Genomic DNA, 19,472 nt, shown 5'->3' with positions numbered 1-19,472 from the left:
TGAAACAACCATATTAATATTGCCCACATCTTGCTCAGTTTGGACAAAACAACAACAGCAAGCTGTGGTTGGTCAAAAACAGAAATAACCTAGTGTTTTGAAGGTGTTGAACTATATCTCTTCACTCCTGTTTTAAAAAGTGTTACTTGAAACTTGTTAGTTAATATACTTGCAGTGTGACCTACTTTCTTAGTGTAGTCATGACCCAAGGACATTTTCACAACATTCCTCAAGCTATACTGAATTGCTAATAGCATAGTGGTGAATGGAAGGCAGTTATTTGTGTGGGATGGTTTTGGGGGGAGAGGGGTGGACCTGGAGAGTATGCAGGGAAATAGGAGGAAATATTTACATAAGTGATATTACAAAAAACCAAAAACAAATTGTGAGATAAGACAACCTTTTTTTCAATCCCCCTGATATCTTTTTTGAGTATAGTAAAAATAATCTGCTTATAAGTTTGTGCATAGAATTGAGGGGGTTTGTGGAATCTGTTTGACCCATTTGCCTTCGGGTTTTAAAACAACTGCAAACATGAGCAATATTTTTAAATGGACATTTTCCTAATTATTCATATTTCTTGAACTTACAGTTGTGCTGCAAATGTGGATGCCACTTGTGCTAAAATTCTGAAACGTAAGGGGGAAAGAGAAATTGTATTTCAGAAATTTATTATTTTGAATCCAGACTTGTGCTTTATAGTAGCTGCAATTTTGTATTGTTGCAGCTCTTAGTCATCCCATTTGACTGGAAAGCAGCAATCAGGATTTACCTGTTAAAGAGAAATACTTCCTCCATATGATATTTGGATTAGTTACTCAATATTTCACCAAAGAAGAGACTTGCTTCAGAGTAAGAACATTAGATCAGAGTAACTGAGATGCGTGGCAGGAAAAGATTGGTGCCTGTGCCATAGCTGGGCCATATTTAATGCAGTACTGTTGAGACACTGCAACAGATGTCTAAATCTGTTTTTAGATCTCATTTGTTCAAAGAAAACACTGCTTGTTACAGGGTTACAATTCTGCCATTTGCAGCCTGATCATAATGATTAGTGTTTTTAGTCTACATGAATATGTTTTTCTGAAAATTTGTACACCCATTCTGTTTATTTAAAACATATATTTGAGGTGTTTACAGCCATTTCTTTTGACCTTGTGATATCATTTACAGATTGGTTACAGATGTCAGTCAGGGTTGAGGTGAACTCTGAAATGGGGCTTCAGAGACCAAATTTTAGGCACCACAAATCCACAGTGATACCTCTAGTTACAAACTTAATTCGTTCTGGAGGTCCGTTCTTAACCTGAAACTGTTCTTAACTAGAGGAATGCTTTCGCTAATAGGGCCTCTTGCTGCCGCTGCGCTGCAGGCACACGATTTCCGTTCTCATCCTGGGGCAAAGTTCTCAACTCCAGGTAACTCTTCCAGGTTAGTGGAGTTTGTAACCTGAAGCATTTGTAACCTGAGACGTTTGTAACTCGAGGTATCACTGTATTTGGGATCAGACACCTGACTCTCCAGAGTTATTGCTGATGTGAAATGAATAAGTAATTTGCCTCCAGTTCCTGCCACAGTGTTCACACCAACCCTCACCACCACAACACACTTTATAGAAGGGTATGGGTCAAGCATGTGTGGCAGTGGCCAGGGAGATGGGAACTATATTTCCCATTATTTCCAGCATACTAAGAGGCTAGCAAACATGCACTTTAAGTGTTTGAAGCTCAATCCTTGTTGCAGTATTCCTGGAAGTTCTCCTTGTTGTCTCCTCAGTAAGTTGTGGAGGTGTTCTGTTAAGTGAGTGGGGACTCGGCATCACAGTCTGCTTGAGAATGAATCTGGAGTTCAGGTTTTTCCAGACAACCATGCAGAAAATAGACCCATTTAATCTAGATGATATCTAGTTGCTGAACATTGAAACTATGGTGATGTGGCTGAGGCAGAGCTTGTCTCATGTTAGATTCATACTGTGGGTTAATTTGGCATGGCAAATCTTTACAACAGTAGAAATTAGTAATATGAACACAGACATGTGTTTTCCTGATTCCTCCCTATTCTGACTACCAGGGCTCTTCTTCATTCCTGCCCCATGCTTCCAGAAGACATGGAAGGAACTATAATGGGCAGTATTTGGTAAAGCTTGTATAGTGACCCAACACTAGTAGCAACTACATTCTTCTTGTAAGTGTAGGAGGGAGAAAGAATAAGTGCAGGAAGTTAGCTTTGAGGTATTTTCCCAGGTGTGAGAACATAGCAGGGGTTTGTGCCTTGCATGCTTTCTTCTACCAAAAAGAAGCTTAACTGGGAATTGGGTGTGTGTATGGGCTCCTAGAGTCATACATTCACCACAGGTGACATGGTAAATGCTTTCTTACCTGCATTGCTGCCAAATATAGGGACATTGGGGAGGCATATGGAGTGGAGATGTGCACAGATGGAGCTGTTGTAGAAACCCATTTTCTGTAGCAGTGAAAAAAGGCAGTTCATGCACTGTAGATACAGATATTATATTTAACAGTTGAAGGGCCTAGGCCTTTTTATGTTTTTATATTGTCAACTGCCCTGTGATCTTTGGATGAAGGGCAGTATAGAAATTTAAGAAATAGTAATAGTAGTAGTTGTAGTAGTAGAGTAAGCCTTATATAGACATTTGAAAGAGGTATGTTGTAGATACATAAGTTTGAGATGCTCTTGATACAGCCATTGAATCGTGGATGAGCCCACAGGATTTTTCCTGATGAGCAGTGTGCTGTATCATCTCAGATCCAGACTATGATATAATAAGAATTTTATTTGATTTAAGTTTAGAATGTCGGCAGCCATAAGTTAAATAGATAGTTATCTTCTTGTACAGAAACTAAAATAAATAATTCTCTTTCCACAGCAGGAACTCATTATACAATGACAAATGGAGGAAGCATTAACAGTACTACACATTTACTGGACCTCTTGGATGAGCCCATTCCTGGGGTTGGAACATACGATGACTTCCACACCATTGATTGGGTGCGAGAAAAGTGCAAGGACAGAGAAAGACACAGACGGGTAAAAACTGTAGGGCACTGCTTTTTAAAAAACAACAACAACAATGTTGCTTTTACATACTGTTTGATCAGGTTAATGGTTATTTATATAAATGTATAGGAGAGGTGTCATCTGTAGTGTGTTGGTGCAAATTGGATTTTGAGTCACAGTAGTAACTGACACTGGAATGATTCATTGCTGGATCATTTTTTTAAAATTTCTATTCTCTTGAGTGTTCTTCTGAGCATAAGAAGTAGGAACCCTTGCCTCCCTCTATATCCAGCTGTTGCTGGGGGCGGGGGACAACACAGTAGGAACAGTGGGGGGGGGAATGAACAGGAAAGGTGGAATTCTGCTTAGGGAGTGAATGGCCTCAGCCTTGGAGCAAAAGGTCTAAGGACATCATTGGTAGCCAAAGGGTTTGACTTCTCCAACATCTGACAGCTGGTGACAGATTGACAACTTGAAAAAGCATTTTATTATTGGCATTAGAACATGACAAGGTTCAGGATCCTGTCCCACACAATTCAGAACTGGGCCATAGCTCAGCAGCAGAACACAAACTTGTCGTATAATTTGTTAATCGAATAAAGATTTGTAATATACCAGGTAATATTTTGTTTCTACAGATCAATAGCAAGAAGAAAGAATCGGCCTGGGAGATGACAAAGAGTTTGTATGATGCATGGTCAGGATGGCTAGTTGTGACACTAACTGGATTAGCATCAGGTAGGGACAACTTGAAGGAGCTGTCTAGTTTTTGTAGAACCCCTGGTGAAATTTGTGATATTTACAGTGCAATCATATATGTATGTATACTCAGACATAAGTCTACATTTAGTTCAGCGGGGGCTAACTTGCAGACAGTGGGTACAGGAGTGCAACCCTCACCTCTGATCACTTATAATATTGGCAATCTACAGTATGTGAGGCAACAATAAAGGTGAAAGCTATGATCAGTGCAGTAAGGCATGCAGTAAATTATGGATATGTCACTCTTCTACCCCAAGACCTCCAGACCATTTTGTGTCTCTTCTCACTTCACCTAGATGAATGATTTTGACCTGCATCCTGTGTTCTTTTTCTTACTTCTGCTGAATGTCCATTGACTTCCTGAGTGCAACATCAAATATTGGAGTATTTAGAGTATGAAACATTTGAAGATCTTGGTGTTCTTTGGTTGCCCTGCCAAGTTAAATATTTGCATACTTGCAGGAAACAAGGAAATTTTCCTTCCTTGTACAAAACAAGTCAAGCTGGTTATAAAGTTTTATTTTTTTAGAACTAAAAGACTGAGTAAAGAATGTTTTATTAAAGGTGTTGAGAATCATCCTCTTTAGATTATGGCCTGGTCCTTATGCAACACTCCCAATCCAACAAAATATGGATTGTTGGAGTATGAGCAAGCAATGAGCTTGAGTCCCCCCCCATCCTTTCCCTTTCCATATGTTGAGCTTCAGAGGAGATGTCCTGGTTTCTTAAACCACGGTTTTCTGTGATGTCAAAATGGGGAAACTACTTTTAAGTGCTGCTTACAAAACAGTTGTAAAACTCTGCAGGGCTCCAAACCACTCAGATTTCTTTAGGAAACTGCAGCTAATCCAAATGCAGCACCTAAACTGGTGACTGGGAGTAGCCGCCAGGACCATATAACACTGGTGCTAAAGGATCTTCACTGGTACGTTTCCGAGCACAATTCAAAGTGTTGGTGCTGACCTTTAAAGCCCTAAGCGTCCTCTGCCTAGTATACCCAAAGGAGTGTCCACCCCCATCTCTCAGTCCAGCTACTGAGGTCCTCCTCCGAGGGTCTTCTGCTGGTTCCCTCACTGTGAGAAGTGAAGTTACACGGAACCAGGCAGAGGGCCTTCTCAGTAGTGGTGCCCACCCTGTGGAACGCTCTCCAATCAGATGTCAAGGAAATAAACAACTATCTGACTTTTATAAGACCATGGCTGTCAACTTTTCCCTTTTCTTGCAAGGAATCCTATTCAGAATAAGGGAATTTCCCTTAAAAATCGGGAGACATTGACAGCTATGTATAATACAACTGAAGGCAGCCCTGTTTAGAGAAGTTTTTAAGGATTGATGTTTTTATTATGTTTTTAGATATGTTGTAAGCTGCCCAGAGTGGTTGGGGAAGCTCAGCCAGATGGGTGGGGTATAAATAACATTCTTATTATTTATTATTATTAAAGAAGAAATGTGATTAATATCCAACTCCCTAGACACTGTTAAGCATTTCAAGATGAGCTCCTGAGGGCTGTGCATGCCTATCTTGTCAAGATCAGGTTATCAGTGACTTCACCCTACAGATTTAATCTTGAAAAGTGTGAAGAAAAAATATCCCCAAGTCAGTAATGTAAAACTCTATGGGACATTTCAAAATTAATGACACCATTTATGTTATGTTGGCATTCCGGGTGAAGTGATTGATTTTGTTAACATTAATCTTCTACATTTTGAAGAAGAGTAATCTCAGCTAGGCCTGTTTTTGAACACATTGAGTTTTTATTACATCCTGCGTGAATTGATGGTGATTTTGTCTACTTATGCGCTCTGTCTACTATGCTATCTCTCTTACTGAAATAGGTGCATTAGCTGGGTTGATAGATATTGCTGCAGACTGGATGACTGATTTAAAGGAAGGCATTTGTCTTAGTGCCCTGTGGTTCAACCATGAACAGTGTTGCTGGGCCTCAAATGAAACAACATTTGAAGAGCGAGACAAATGTCCTCTATGGAAAACATGGGCAGAACTAATAATTGGTCAAGCAGAGGCAAGTATAGCTCTTCAACTTTTCTTCACTGTCCTTTCTTCACTGACTTAACCTGTCTGTAAATGCCTGCAGATGGTATTTTATCAAAAAACAGAAATGGTAATAATTTAACATATAACTAAAGATTAAGGAGCATCCTATGTCCAGAGAACATTTCAATGCCTTGTGCACATGCTGATGGGTATGGAGAGTGGGAGTGGGGGATTTTTGACATTTTTCAGAAATTCAGCAGTCCGAAACATGTATGCATGAGAATATTTTAATGAAATTACAAAATTGACTTAGTGAAAGCTGTAGGTGCAGAAACTCCTGACAGTATGAAAATATCCTAAATGTTTGGCTGCCATTTAACTGCTGCTGTTGCTGTATTTTTGCACAATCTGTTATATGTGTTTGAGAAAGACCTTGAGCTTCAGGGTGAGCCCATAATGCAGGGTAGGGAACCTGTGACAACTTCCACCAGGACCAGCCAGCCAGGACCACGAATGATGAGAGCTGCAGCCCAGCAAGTTTGGGGTGGGGTGGGGCACAGGTTCTCCACCTCTGCTTTAATCACTTGTTGGCATTATGGGAGAAGAGTGCTGACATGTAGGCTTGTACTATAGCCAATGACCACCTCACCCTATCCTGTTTGCTGTACAGTAGTTGCTTCGCTTAAAAAGAAAAGACATTTTGTGTCAAAACTCACTGCAAATTAAGTTACTATGTGGTAGCTAACTCAGATTTGTTAACTGTTTGTTCTGTTTGCTTTCTTTCAGGGCCCAGGCTCCTACATTATGAACTACATCATGTATATTTTCTGGGCCTTGAGCTTTGCTTTCCTAGCCGTTTCTTTGGTGAAGGTGTTTGCACCTTATGCATGTGGCTCTGGGATTCCAGAGGTAGGCTTTCCATTACAATTATCCTTAAAAGTGGTTAGGAAAGCTGGTAAAGAGAGGAATGCTGTCACATAGAACTTACTACATGTTTATAAATAATAATGTACAAAATAAAGTATTGGGACTCTGATTGTGGTTCAGGACTTAATTTGTGTATTTAAGGCTGCAGTTCTATGACCCCTGGGAAGGGGTGTCAAAGGCCATAAGGCACATTGGAGTTCCTTTTTGGATGTTGGAGATAGATCTGAAACAGAGTGGAAGAAATACGACAACCACTTATGACAGCTAATATTTTGCCTATGCCACCTATAACATTTATATTAGGTTATATAGCTGATACAGGTGATAGCACAAAGTGAAACAGCCAAAACAGGGGGAAAATAAATCTAGGACTATATATAGAAAAGAAGTTAAAAGAGCTGTGGAAATTAATTTTATTTTGTCAAACTTGCACACTTAATTATATTTTGAGTGAATAAATTCCATGCAGAAAGTTAAATATAATATAAGCATCTGAATAATTACCAGTGTATTTGTGGTAGTCGTGCAGGATCACAGACTAATATATTTCAGTCTTTTAAAAGACTTTTTTAAAAAATGGATGAGTATTTAGAGTGGTTATTTTTGTTCCAGCAGCTGTGTAATTTAAGTTTTGAACAAGTTATGTTTTCTGAGATATGTGTTCAAAATTTTCATGAAAAGCCTAAATTATTATTTTAATGTCTATTTCTTTTCTATTCTAGATCAAAACTATATTGAGTGGCTTCATCATTAGAGGATACCTGGGCAAGTGGACCTTGATGATAAAAACAATCACTTTAGTCTTGGCTGTAGCCTCAGGTTTGAGTTTAGGAAAAGAGGGGCCTCTAGTACATGTTGCCTGTTGCTGTGGAAATATCTTTTCCTACCTCTTTCCGAAGTATAGCACAAATGAAGCAAAAAAAAGGGAGGTGTGTCTTTCTTATAAAATTATACATTTATAATAATTCATTCTTATGAAAAGGAAGTAGTGAATAAACATGTTTATTAATCCGATTGCAGTTAAATAATTGCGGCTAAAATAATTGCTGTTTTTCTTAATTGAATAAAGTAGTAAGCTACAGAGAATAAATGAGGTTAATTCTAGAAATACTGATGTTTTGAAATTGTTCAGGGTCTTACCTCATGTATAATTTTGCACTGCTCTCATATTTGTAATAAATTGGCAGTATGAACCCCAGGGCCCAGTGCTGTCTGCTGTTCTGCAGTGGCAAGAGCATAGTATTGGGCCCCAATGGCTGCCTCATCCCAATGGTGTAATCTGGTTCTAAGGAAAGGCCTGCATGTGGCACAAGGGGCTTTCATTGATGCAAAGAGGGTTCAGCAACCTGTGCCTTCAGTGCTGCTGGTATAAATTTGCTCTTGCAAAAGTGTGCAGCAAGGGGCCTTAAATAGACCCCCCCCAAAAAAAAACTGGAACACAATTTGACAAGTATGCCACATTTTTTGGCACATATATATCGTAACTATGTGAGTGCATAAGATCAGGCTCTCGGATTCCAGTGCCACAGTCTTCCCTTCCTCGGGAGCACATTCTTAAAAACACATTTGGTCAGATAATAGAGCTCTTCCTAAATTATATTCTCTGAATTCTAGAATTGGTCTTGGGGAAAGTGGCTTTCGAACACATGGCCAGTTGTGACTAGCTTAGAGAAAGCAACATCCCCCAATCTTAAGAAGAAGCCACATGATCCCAATCAGTTATGAAATATGGTTTTTGCTGCTATGGTGTTTATATATGCCCAGTGTTTGTGGATAAGTCATAACAGTGAACTATTTACATTTGAGATTTTATTTCAAACAGTCTAAAGCTATGTAATCCTTTTTGCAGGTATTATCAGCTGCTTCAGCAGCGGGCGTATCAGTAGCCTTTGGTGCCCCCATTGGTGGAGTCCTTTTCAGCCTAGAAGAAGTATGTATAAAAATCTCTGAAAAAAATGTGTATTCCGTTATTACTGTAATCTTACATGACCCACTCAAACTCAGTCTCTCTACGTACATAACAATGCAGGTTTAAGCTTAGCACAGTTTCACTCAAGGTGTACTCGTTGCAGGGCTATTTGGTGGTAAATAGAGATAAATTTAACTTTGTAGTACAACCCTTGCAAATAAGGTGACCAGAAGTTACTACTAGCCAACAAAAGATACTATTAGATTCACTGCCTAAACCTGATGTTAGCCATTTATGGCATTTCCACAAAAAGAAAGAATAACCTTTCTGATTTATAAAATTTCCTTTCCCTAGTCACCTGACCCAAATTCTACTTGTCAAAGAGTACTAGGCAAGTAGCTATTTATTGCTGTTATTCCTAAACAGCTAGAAGCTCCTCAGAAATTCTCTGCATGTAATGTTTCCATTCTTCCTGTCTTTACTGAAGCTCTACTCATTGCTGGCAGTGCTTGGTGTGAACTTGATAGCGCATTCCAGATACGTCGAAGTGGTGCAGACATGCATGGGTTGACAGAATCCAGCTCATGATGTAGCAGTTATGTGGTTTTTCATGCACCTTAGCTTGCAATATCTTTACTGTGACACCACTAAGGTGTTTTCTGTAACTTTGGTAATATGGGCTGCTTTGTGGACAGTTCTTGGGCTTGCCATACAGTTAAGCAATAGTGAAACTGCTTCAGGTCAGGCTTATCCTGTATCTGCCATATTTGTCTGCAGAAATTGGTGCAGAATCTGTGCACGACTAACCCATTATCCTGACTGCCAAAACATTGCTCTAGTTTAAAATATTTTAATGTCAGTCATTTCTCTCAATGCTTGAAGTGATGTCTGTATTATTACAAAGCACAAAGTAGCATTCAGCATTAGCTGCTGATGTTGATAATACACAGTTTCCCTTACCTGTTATAAGCTTAGTGAAATGAGCAGATTTGCACAATAGATCCATTTGTATTATTTATTCTCTTTTTGTCTCTTGTAGGTCAGTTATTATTTTCCACTGAAAACTTTGTGGAGATCTTTTTTTGCTGCTTTGGTGGCTGCATTTGTGTTGAGATCGATCAATCCTTTTGGTAACAGTCGCCTAGTTCTTTTCTATGTTGAATACCATACTCCATGGTACCTGTTTGAACTGTTGCCATTCATTCTTCTGGGGGTATTTGGTGGGCTGTGGGGAGCATTTTTCATCCGTGCAAACATCGCTTGGTGCCGTCGACGCAAATCAACAAAATTTGGAAAATATCCAGTTCTGGAGGTCATTATTGTAGCAGCAATAACCGCTGTCATTGCTTTTCCAAATCCATACACCAGAGTCAACACCAGTGAGCTTATTAAAGAACTCTTCACAGACTGTGGCCCCTTGGAATCTTCCTCCCTTTGTGATTACAGAAATGACATGAATGTCAGTAAAATAGTAGATGATATTCCTGATCGTCCAGCAGGCACAGGAGTGTATTCAGCTATATGGCAGCTGTGTTTAGCCCTTATATTTAAGATTATAATGACAGTCTTCACCTTCGGTATCAAGGTAAGATATAACAAGCAATATTTCTCTGGCCCTTGCCCTTTTTGTTTTCATGTTCAAATCTTGAGCTCTCTCTTTCTTACACTCCAATCCTATACACACCTGACAGTTAGTCCCCACTGAACTCAATAGGATTTACTTCTGAGTAGACAAGCATAGGATTGTGCTGTTAATATATATATAGTTAGATACAAATTAGAAGGAAAGAGCACTATATAAATAAAGTTTCATTAAAGATTGGGTTTCTATTGCATTCCCCCCTATTCTTAGCTGGTACATTATTGAGAAAGCCTATCTTAATGTATTGTATGTGCCTTTTAGTAAGATAGGCAGCAAAGTTTAATTTAGTATGAAGGACAAATGATATCTTGTTCAGTGAGGAATACAAACATGTTGAAATTTAAAATTGGAGATTCCAAATAAGGAGGACAAACACTGATGTGTTCTCTTGCACAATTGTGTGGGATGGAAAGGCCTATTTTCAGAAGCTAAGTTCTTTATTGCTTATAAATGTTGAACTCCAGCAAGAATGGTTGTTGATGTTCAGAAGACATTGCACATATCTTCCATGTTTGCATTAGTTCGTTCATTGGCTAATAAGATTAAAACTAAATACAGTATATTCCAGGTTTTGGAAGGCCTAGTTAGAGGCATGGACAAGCATTGCGCTAAAGTCAAATTACAGTATGCTATATGGTTCATGTACTATTTTGGATTGTAGGCTGCATCATCTAGAAGGAAACCAGATTTAGATGTGTGTGCTGGTTTCTAGGAACTTGAAGAAATAACAAGCAGTGCAGACTTGATATAATGTTAGATATGACTTTAAGAATATTTCGAATGCATGGGGTTTTTTTTGTCTTTGAAACAATTAGCTATTCAGTAGAAAGATTGTTGCCAGCTGTGGCAGCCTCCGTGGGAAAGTATGCTTCAGTAATGCACTGGCTCTGAAATACTGCAGTGAAAAGAGGAACTGGGGCAGGGGGTGAGGAGGAGGTTAACATACTGGAGCACTGACTGCCCCCATGTAGGGGATGGGAAGAGAATCTGTGTAATTAAGGAAGTGGATTTTGACAGTGTTTCCCACCAAAAGCTAACGATGATGCTACAGTCTGCTAAAGGTGTCTGCATGGCTACAGAGAGCTGTATTGTATCTATTGGGTTGTGCTTCCGGAAAATGGCATTCCAAATGTACTGCCCTTGGATCAGCTGCACCTCATGTTGTATCTACCCTGAAGCGTCAACAGTTTAGTGATTATTCCCAGACATCAGTAGAGCCTTAGTTAGCTTAGAATTCTGGGTGGGGAAGATGGAGGCTTTCACACTTCTTCAGTAAACTTCCCATCCCATCATAATAATGTTTTAATGTTGAATTTAATCTTGTTTTTAAATTGTATTCATTCAACTTGTTTTTATTATTGCTTGTTAGCCACCCTTGGCTGGGGAGGGTGGGGTATAAATAAATAAATATTATTATTATTATTATTAGTATTATTAGTATTATTAGTATTATTATTGAGGAAAGAGGCAGCCGAATCCAAACTTTGTGGGGGCTTCTGGCTCTGGAATCTTTCACACAACCCGGTGGTCTATGTACTGTAACAGTGATTGGGAACCTGTTGCTGTCCAGATCTGATAAGCAACAGGTTCTCTGTTCCTGTGCTTAAAAGGCAGAAGCATTTCCTTTACAAGGTCACAGTCTTCCTTGGTTTTCTCTTTCTCTTAGGTGCCATCAGGCTTGTTCATACCTAGTATGGCCATTGGCGCAATAGCTGGGAGAATCGTGGGAATCGCTGTGGAGCAACTTGCATATTATCACCATGACTGGTTTATCTTCAAGGAGTGGTGTGAAGTTGGAGCAGACTGTATAACCCCTGGCCTCTATGCTATGGTTGGTGCTGCTGCATGCTTAGGTAACTAAATCAGAACACAGTAAATGAAAGGGATTAGTCCCTTTTTTGACTGCTTAAATAGGCAAGTTATAAAGCGATAAAGCAGAACAAATGGACATGCCCAGGGTTTGAAGAGCATGTTGCTTTGAACTGGAAACATGTACAGTACTGAAAAGATACAGTAATTAAAACCACAATGACTATGTTTCCATAAGCCCATCTTATGGGCATGCAATTTAATCACAACCAGCCCTCATCGCTAAAAGTTTGAATGTGTATTAGTATTGAATTAGTATTGATTAAAAGTATGGTAATCCTTGAAATACTTATTCACAAACATCCTTGGGCTGTTTCCCAGCCCTGACTTTGATATATGAACATAGATTTAGCCATTTATGCATTGGGAATCATGATGTGGAAGATAATAAAACCCCTTATGAATACAAACTTAAAGTTGCAAATTGGCTATACTACCAGATGACTCCTGGCAACTGGTGCTGCCACTTCTGGTTTTGGCAGATTAAATTTTGAGTAAATGATCAGACAGGCTTTAGTCAGTTCATCTTTGGAAAAATGTTAAACTAGTAACAGAAGTCTTCCTTCTGGTGGAGGAAGCTGTGGACAAGGAGGATCAGTCGGTTTTGATTTTCCTTCCCAGTGTGCTATGTCAGCATTTTTTGTATTCCAATTTGATTTTGCAAACCATCTGATTGCATATTATTATTATTTAAATTGTTTATTGAAATTATCAGTACCATGTAAGCACATAATTAAATCTTGAAACTTAAATATAGTGAAATTCTGGGCATGTCTTCTCAGAAGTAAGAGATGTTGAGCTCAATGGGACTTAGTCCCAGCTAATGTTAGTTTGCAGTTTGGGGATTAAATTTTTTTTAAACATAAAACCAGTCTGCCATTTCCCCTTCTTTAAGATAACTACACCTTTGGGTGACTTTTATTATTATTATTATAATTATTTGTGTAGCATTAATATACATTCAAAATTATGTGCTGCTAATTCCATGTTGAAGTCTTGTGGTGATTGACTTAATACCTGGCTGTTATCTAGGTGGCCAGGGAACACCACATTGAAACATTATTCCACAAGGACATACTGATCAATAACCTTCTTTTTTCCCCCTTTCAGGTGGTGTGACAAGGATGACTGTATCTCTAGTGGTTATTGTATTTGAGTTGACAGGTGGGCTAGAATACATTGTGCCCCTCATGGCTGCAGTAATGACAAGCAAGTGGGTAGGAGACGCTTTTGGCAGGGAAGGTATCTATGAAGCACACATTCGTCTGAATGGATATCCTTTCTTGGATGCCAAGGAAGAATTTACCCACACAACATTGGCAGCTGATGTCATGAGACCTCGAAGAAATGATGCACCCCTGGCAGTGTTGACACAAGATAATATGACAGTGGATGATATAGAAAACATGATCAATGAAACCAGCTATAACGGTTTTCCTGTTATAATGTCCAAAGAGTCCCAGAGGCTAGTGGGATTTGCTCTAAGGAGAGATTTGACTATTGCAATAGGTAATTGAATTTTTGTATTCTGAGTGTGTTGCCCTCCCGTATACCCCCAAAAAAGCATTAGTTCAAGAGCAGTCATAGGAGAAATCGGAGGGTTACATGAATTTGGAGGTGGAAATGGGGGTGTAATCCTTGAAGAGCAGCACCAGGCTCTCCATTTTCACATGAAGAGAACCCTACAGTGAACTGTTTCTTCTTCTTAAGCTCTAGCACTGCATAGTAGCTTTGGGAGCAGTGAGACTGGGAATCAGACCAAATGAAATACCTACTGCAGCTTTTGCCATACTGAGATTTGAAAGGCATAAAATTCCAGAACTTATTGATATGAAATTATGCCACAGCATAATTACCTAGTAATATCCAAGTGAATTTTATTGTGTACCTTGTTACTACATTTGACTGCCACTTTCAAGTCCAGATATCTAGAAGTTTGTGACATGCACAACTTAATTCTTGTAATAGGGGTGTGCTACATGAATCTTTGTGATTGAAAGTGAATGTCTTTGTGTCCCCACTCCACCATCAAAGAGATTGTCACACAGATATGGCTCGGGGGCAGTTTTGAAGACCTAGAATATAATTTTGCAGTATAGTTGTGTGGAGAAGTAGCATCGCTTGCATTACTTTTGTGGATTTAAACATTGAAATGCTTCAGTGAATGAGAGCAGACAAGTTGAAACTTCATCCGGGCAAGATGAAAGCACTGTTGATTAGGAGTATATCCAGTATAAGGATAGGATAACTTGAAGACTCAGGCTTGCAGCTTGGAGGAACTCCTGCACCTGATGTTTCCCCTGAATATTCAGGTGAAGCAGTACCCAGGAGATTACATAGGCTGCATTGCAGGAGGAATGACCTAGCCATGATGATTCATGCCTTAGTTACATCTAGAGTGGACCTCTTTAATACACTCAATGTATGTAGAAAAGCTACACTCTGATTTTAAACCCTTAAGGTTATAAATAACATTTTGGACTAAGTTATGGCCACATGATCCGCCACATTTCTCATGTCACTTGACTTTGACCTGTGCACTGTTTCTTATCTCTAACATTACTATGTGTGTGCTGGATTTTCCCCCTTGTTTGTTTGGAGAATAAATCAAGAATGAATACACACACACACACGCCCTTCTAGGAAACAGCAGCTGGTTCAAAATGCGGATGCTAAAGTGTTGAGTGGTGCAGGGTGAAGGGTGCAGGACACATATAACTTGAATTGAATTAAATTAACATGACATGGATTACTAAAAGAGAAAATAATCTTTTGTAGTTAGGTTGGGTGGGGCATGAGGAACACCACTATGTATAGTCCTTTCTTTTTCTTTTTAGATATAGTTTTCACTGTTTTAGACATAAGGGAATAATTCATTCTTTCACATATTTGTCTTCTATTGTCCAAATTAAAGAAAGTGCCAGGAAGAAGCAAGAAGGCATTGTTGGCAGTTCCAGAGTCTGTTTTGCCCAGCATACCCCATCACTTCCAGCAGAAAGCCCTCGACCTTTGAAGCTTAGAAGCATTCTTGATATGAGCCCTTTTACTGTGACGGATCACACACCAATGGAGATAGTGGTTGATATTTTCCGCAAACTGGGCCTGAGGCAGTGCCTTGTAACACACAATGGGTGAGTCCAATGATGGGAACTGCTATTTATATCACAAAGGTTTGGGATTACTTATTTTTCTATCTTTGTCCTGTTGCTCCTTCAGAAGTCTTAACACCCTAACACTTGTTCAAGTATTAAACATGAGGCAACCGTATAGCAGGGTATTGACTTAGAAGTTATTTTCTCTTATTTTATTCTATTTTTTCAAAGCAAACACAGCCCTTTGCAAATTTCCCACTATCGTCTCCTAGCAGCCCAAAATAAGTCCTGAGAATCATCTGAGGATAATTCATAACACTAGAAGGTTTCTTGTTCTCACTGGATTACCATGAGAAGAGGGACATACAGAAATTCATGATTTTGGGGGGTTATATTTTGTTCTTAAGATATGGGAATGCTTCCATATTGCTTGTGTCTAAAACCGTAATATGGAATGGATGTATATACTTCTGCCTCCAGTTAAGCTATCGACGCCACTGAACACTACTCCCAGTTCTTCAGCATATTTGTGTTTTTTCTTGGAGGTGGTGCCTCCTCCCCTCTTGCATTTTGCAAGAGCCCTCATGTCACAAAATGGCCCTAGCAACTTTATCATAGTTTGCCTTGTCTCTGTGCAGTTAAGTTGTGATAATGAAAGCTACATTGCCACTAGTTCTGTAGCTCTTCTTGTTGTGATTTCCCTCCTTCTCAACTGACTGTATACCCTTCAAACAAATGAGCAAGGGGCTGCATATTGCAAGCAACATGAGTCTGCCCCCAACAGCTGAAGCCCCATGATGAGGCTTCCCCCCTTTCTGCTTTATATCATAAGACTAGATCATACTCTAGTAGCCTAATAGCCTAATCATACTTGCCTTCTCAGAATGATCCATGAAACTACTGGGTCTCAGAGCTGGTTCAGATGTAACTTTTCACATGGAACTGCTTATGGGAGTGGCCTACTCAAGTGAGCAGAATGACATCGGTGTTGGAGGTTTATGAAACTTTGCACATCAGCTTCCATGAACCTCCCAACACTCTGAAACAGATAATCCTTGCTTACAGCACAGGTGCCATTCTGTTGCGTTTACATGTCTTCCCTCTGATATGACATTACTCATGCCAAGTGCATGACTAGGAAGCGGACTTATACTGAATCAGACTAATGATATAACTCAGTGCGGTTTATTTGCAATATAGGCAATATCGTGGCTCTCCAGGATTTCAGACATTGCCCTCTCCCAGTTCTGTATGGAGATGCTGAGTATAGAATTTGATCTTTTTGCATGCAAAGCACATGCTAATAAGCTGTAAATAACACCAATAATAACTACTATATCCACTTTAAAACTATATACATCATGAGTGATATCAATATTTTGGAGAAGCTCATTAAAATCAGTGGCAATGAGGTTACCCAGAATATGACCAATGCTGGATACCGCCTGATATTTTTAGATTATTAATGTATATTAGACTCCAGAGACTGGACATCACTATGTGATCTTGCAATAAACTACTTAAATTTGCTGCCTTAAATAGAGTTTAAGGGGAGAGTATTTATACTTGCCTTCAGCCCAAATTAAATTAACAACACTATGTTCAAAGTAAGTCTCCTTAGGCTAAGTGAGACTTACACCCAGGTAAGTAGGATTGCATCCTGAAAGCTAAACTGCTATGTATGTATGGGGTTGAGTACACTATAGCATTCCTAGAAAATACTTTTATAACACTTAAAACCATTGATGAGGCCTGAAGCCCCTCTGTAGAAGGGGATCTGAAGTGTAGCAAAATATGCTGCTACAACTGGATCCCTCATTTTCCAATGCGATTATTAACTATGTAGAAATTATTATATTTCTTAATGAATTATTAAGTGAACATGATAGCAAAAAGTTACTTGCGCTTAATCTGCAGCTGTGTAATGTCCGTATTTGTTTTCTTGCTTCAGCTTGTTAATGTTACTTTGTGTTTGATAATTTTAACAGTGGCCAGATCTCATTCCACTTGTCAGTTTGGGGCAGACCCCTAAATCATCAAGATCACTAAGCAGACTTGTATATTTGCTGCATGTGACTGCATCAGGCAAGGAAACGTGTATGCAGACTGGAAATTTCAATCTCCTTTCCTAGGAAAGAGGTCACAGCAGCTGGAACAGTAAAACAGTTTTAATACCCCCAACACAATTCTAAGCATTTTAGATGATAGCCAGTGTTAGTCATATTCAGATTAAGCAAGTCCATTGATTTCAGTTGGTCTACTACGATATGACCCTTTAATTTTTAAGAAGCTGGTTTACAAAAGATTTGTTAATTTTCATGACCTTGAAAAGCAGCTTGCTAGGATGTTTCTCTAAAATTATTTTCATTTTGGAAAAGGAAAGCTCTGGATTTTTTATTTTTTTTTGCATTTTGGTGATACCACTTGTATCTTAATTGTTCTGTTGCTTTTCATCGTGGCTGTGTATATTCTAGGGAGTTGTTGTACATGTGCAGGATTTAGTATTGGTCCAGTGTGTGGCATGCTAAGAATCTTATTATTATTAATAATATTATTTTTAAAAGCTTCCAGTTCTGATGGCCTGTAAGAAAAATGTAAAGATGAAACAGGTGTTGGTGAAATCTAAAGTAATGGAAAGAAACTAAGTAGGACTACTAGGAGTCAGAATGTGGGGTTTTGGCATCCTGTTTAACATCTTGTCCATCTGCTGTTTTCAGCTACTCCCTGGTTTTTATTCTTATAAGACATTTATCCCGTCTTCCCCATTCTTGCCTATCTTCATTCTACCATTCATGCTTAAACAAACAGACCCAAACTAAGTATATGTGAACATATTGATCTAATTTATTCTAGATGCAGAATTCAGGGAGAGGGAGTATGGAGTAGCATTTAGGTGTCTGCCTTAAGGACTGTTAATGTGATTAAAATAGAGACAGAGGCAGGCTTAATATTTTAACCATCAGATGTTTTTAAGAAGGTAAAATGTGCATCTGTAGGAGTAAAAGTTAAACTTGTTCTTGCATTTCATATTTATAATGGCAGGAAATGTGGAAAGATTGGTTGTAATAATGGTAAAACATCTAGATGTCAGTGCTCAACATGTGTCTGTATCTTAAGTTTAATATGCATTGAGAGAAGATGCAGTGGCCTTCAAATCCTTTTTCAGTTAACCTTCCCATTATTAGCATTTCTGCAGTCCATGTTTTCGTTTTACTCCCCCCCCCCCAAACTTCTTTCATTATGACTGGAGCTCTTTTGTTTGATTTCACACACAGTTATTAGCATAACATGATCTGTTTCAGGATTGTCTTGGGGATCATCACAAAGAAGAACATATTAGAGCATCTCGAGCAACTAAAGCAGCACGTCGAACCCTTGGTGATTAGATATATCAGATCTCCTCATTAGACACTTTAGACATCAGGAAGCATGAAACTTGTGAATTGTTCAGTGTTCTCTTATAACAGCTGAACAACAAGAAACCTCCATAAACAAGTATATAGGCCTTATGAATTTGAAATGTGAGCAAAATCCGTTTGTGGGAAAATATGCTAAATGAAGACATGATCTCAACATTCACTGTTAATTAAAAGTGAACGTTATGCAAGAAGGTGGATTAGCGATTTCAATGATAGAAATTCTGCTATTCCCAAAGGTTCCAGGGTACATCTGTTTTCTGACAAGTTTTGTTGACCTGTGTAAAATAAGCATGTGCCAAAACTCTGTAGGTTTGGGGGTTTCGTTTTTAACAAGAGCTGCCAATCAGCCTGCAAACTTCATTGTAGTCTTTGACATCTGAACTAGGACATATTTCAGCATTAGAACTATTTCCTGCCCAGTTGCAGTCACTTTGTGGAGCGACTACTAGAAGGCACTTTATTTCCTGATTAACATCAGCAGTGATAGAATTTGTCATTTGTTCTTCTTGCTGTATTTTGTGCTATTTAGATTCTAGTTGCTGCTCTGCAGTAGTTGCTATTAAAACCTGTATTCCAAGTTTGGCTGCTTACATGCTAATTGAACTTGCATTTTATTCTAATACTTCACAAGTGTTTCATGCATCCTATCTTTTTTAAAAAAAAGTTACAGCAAAAAACTACTAACCAGAATGACAAGGTTAGAAGCTCATTCCTTTTTTTCTGCCTCTCCTGTGATAAACCTTTTTAGGACAGCTTCACTCCTTGGTATATAAGTAGTAAAACCTGGATCATAAGAGCACTGTTTCTAATAAGAAAAAGGGGGCCTAAATGGTTTTTT

At 38.8% G+C, this 19,472-nt stretch overlaps 1 protein-coding gene across 9 annotated transcripts in view; it reads left to right on the top strand.

The window, feature by feature from the left end:
- Nucleotides 1–19,472, top strand: part of CLCN3 (chloride voltage-gated channel 3) — a 42,099-nt gene that overhangs the window by 18,225 nt on the left and 4,402 nt on the right. For 3 of the 9 annotated variants that reach the window (XM_053402859.1, XM_053402860.1, XM_053402863.1), the window contains 11 exons: nt 2,888–3,048; nt 3,657–3,756; nt 5,617–5,804; nt 6,563–6,685; nt 7,426–7,632; nt 8,553–8,633; nt 9,652–10,197; nt 11,921–12,107; nt 13,234–13,632; nt 15,038–15,254; nt 18,518–18,593. In XM_053402859.1, coding sequence (XP_053258834.1) covers nt 2,888–3,048; nt 3,657–3,756; nt 5,617–5,804; nt 6,563–6,685; nt 7,426–7,632; nt 8,553–8,633; nt 9,652–10,197; nt 11,921–12,107; nt 13,234–13,632; nt 15,038–15,254; nt 18,518–18,593 — 2,285 coding nt within the window. Of the gene's footprint in view, nt 1–2,887; nt 3,049–3,656; nt 3,757–5,616; nt 5,805–6,562; nt 6,686–7,425; nt 7,633–8,552; nt 8,634–9,651; nt 10,198–11,920; nt 12,108–13,233; nt 13,633–15,037; nt 15,255–18,517; nt 19,286–19,472 lie in introns of those variants that run through there. The other 6 variants (XM_053402861.1, XM_053402864.1, XM_053402867.1 and 3 more) reach the window with 4 other exon arrangements.

This window comes from Podarcis raffonei, chromosome 9 (assembly GCF_027172205.1).
Source record: "Podarcis raffonei isolate rPodRaf1 chromosome 9, rPodRaf1.pri, whole genome shotgun sequence".
Taxonomy (NCBI): domain Eukaryota; kingdom Metazoa; phylum Chordata; class Lepidosauria; order Squamata; family Lacertidae; genus Podarcis; species Podarcis raffonei.
This window is presented reverse-complemented; position numbering and strand designations above follow the sequence as displayed.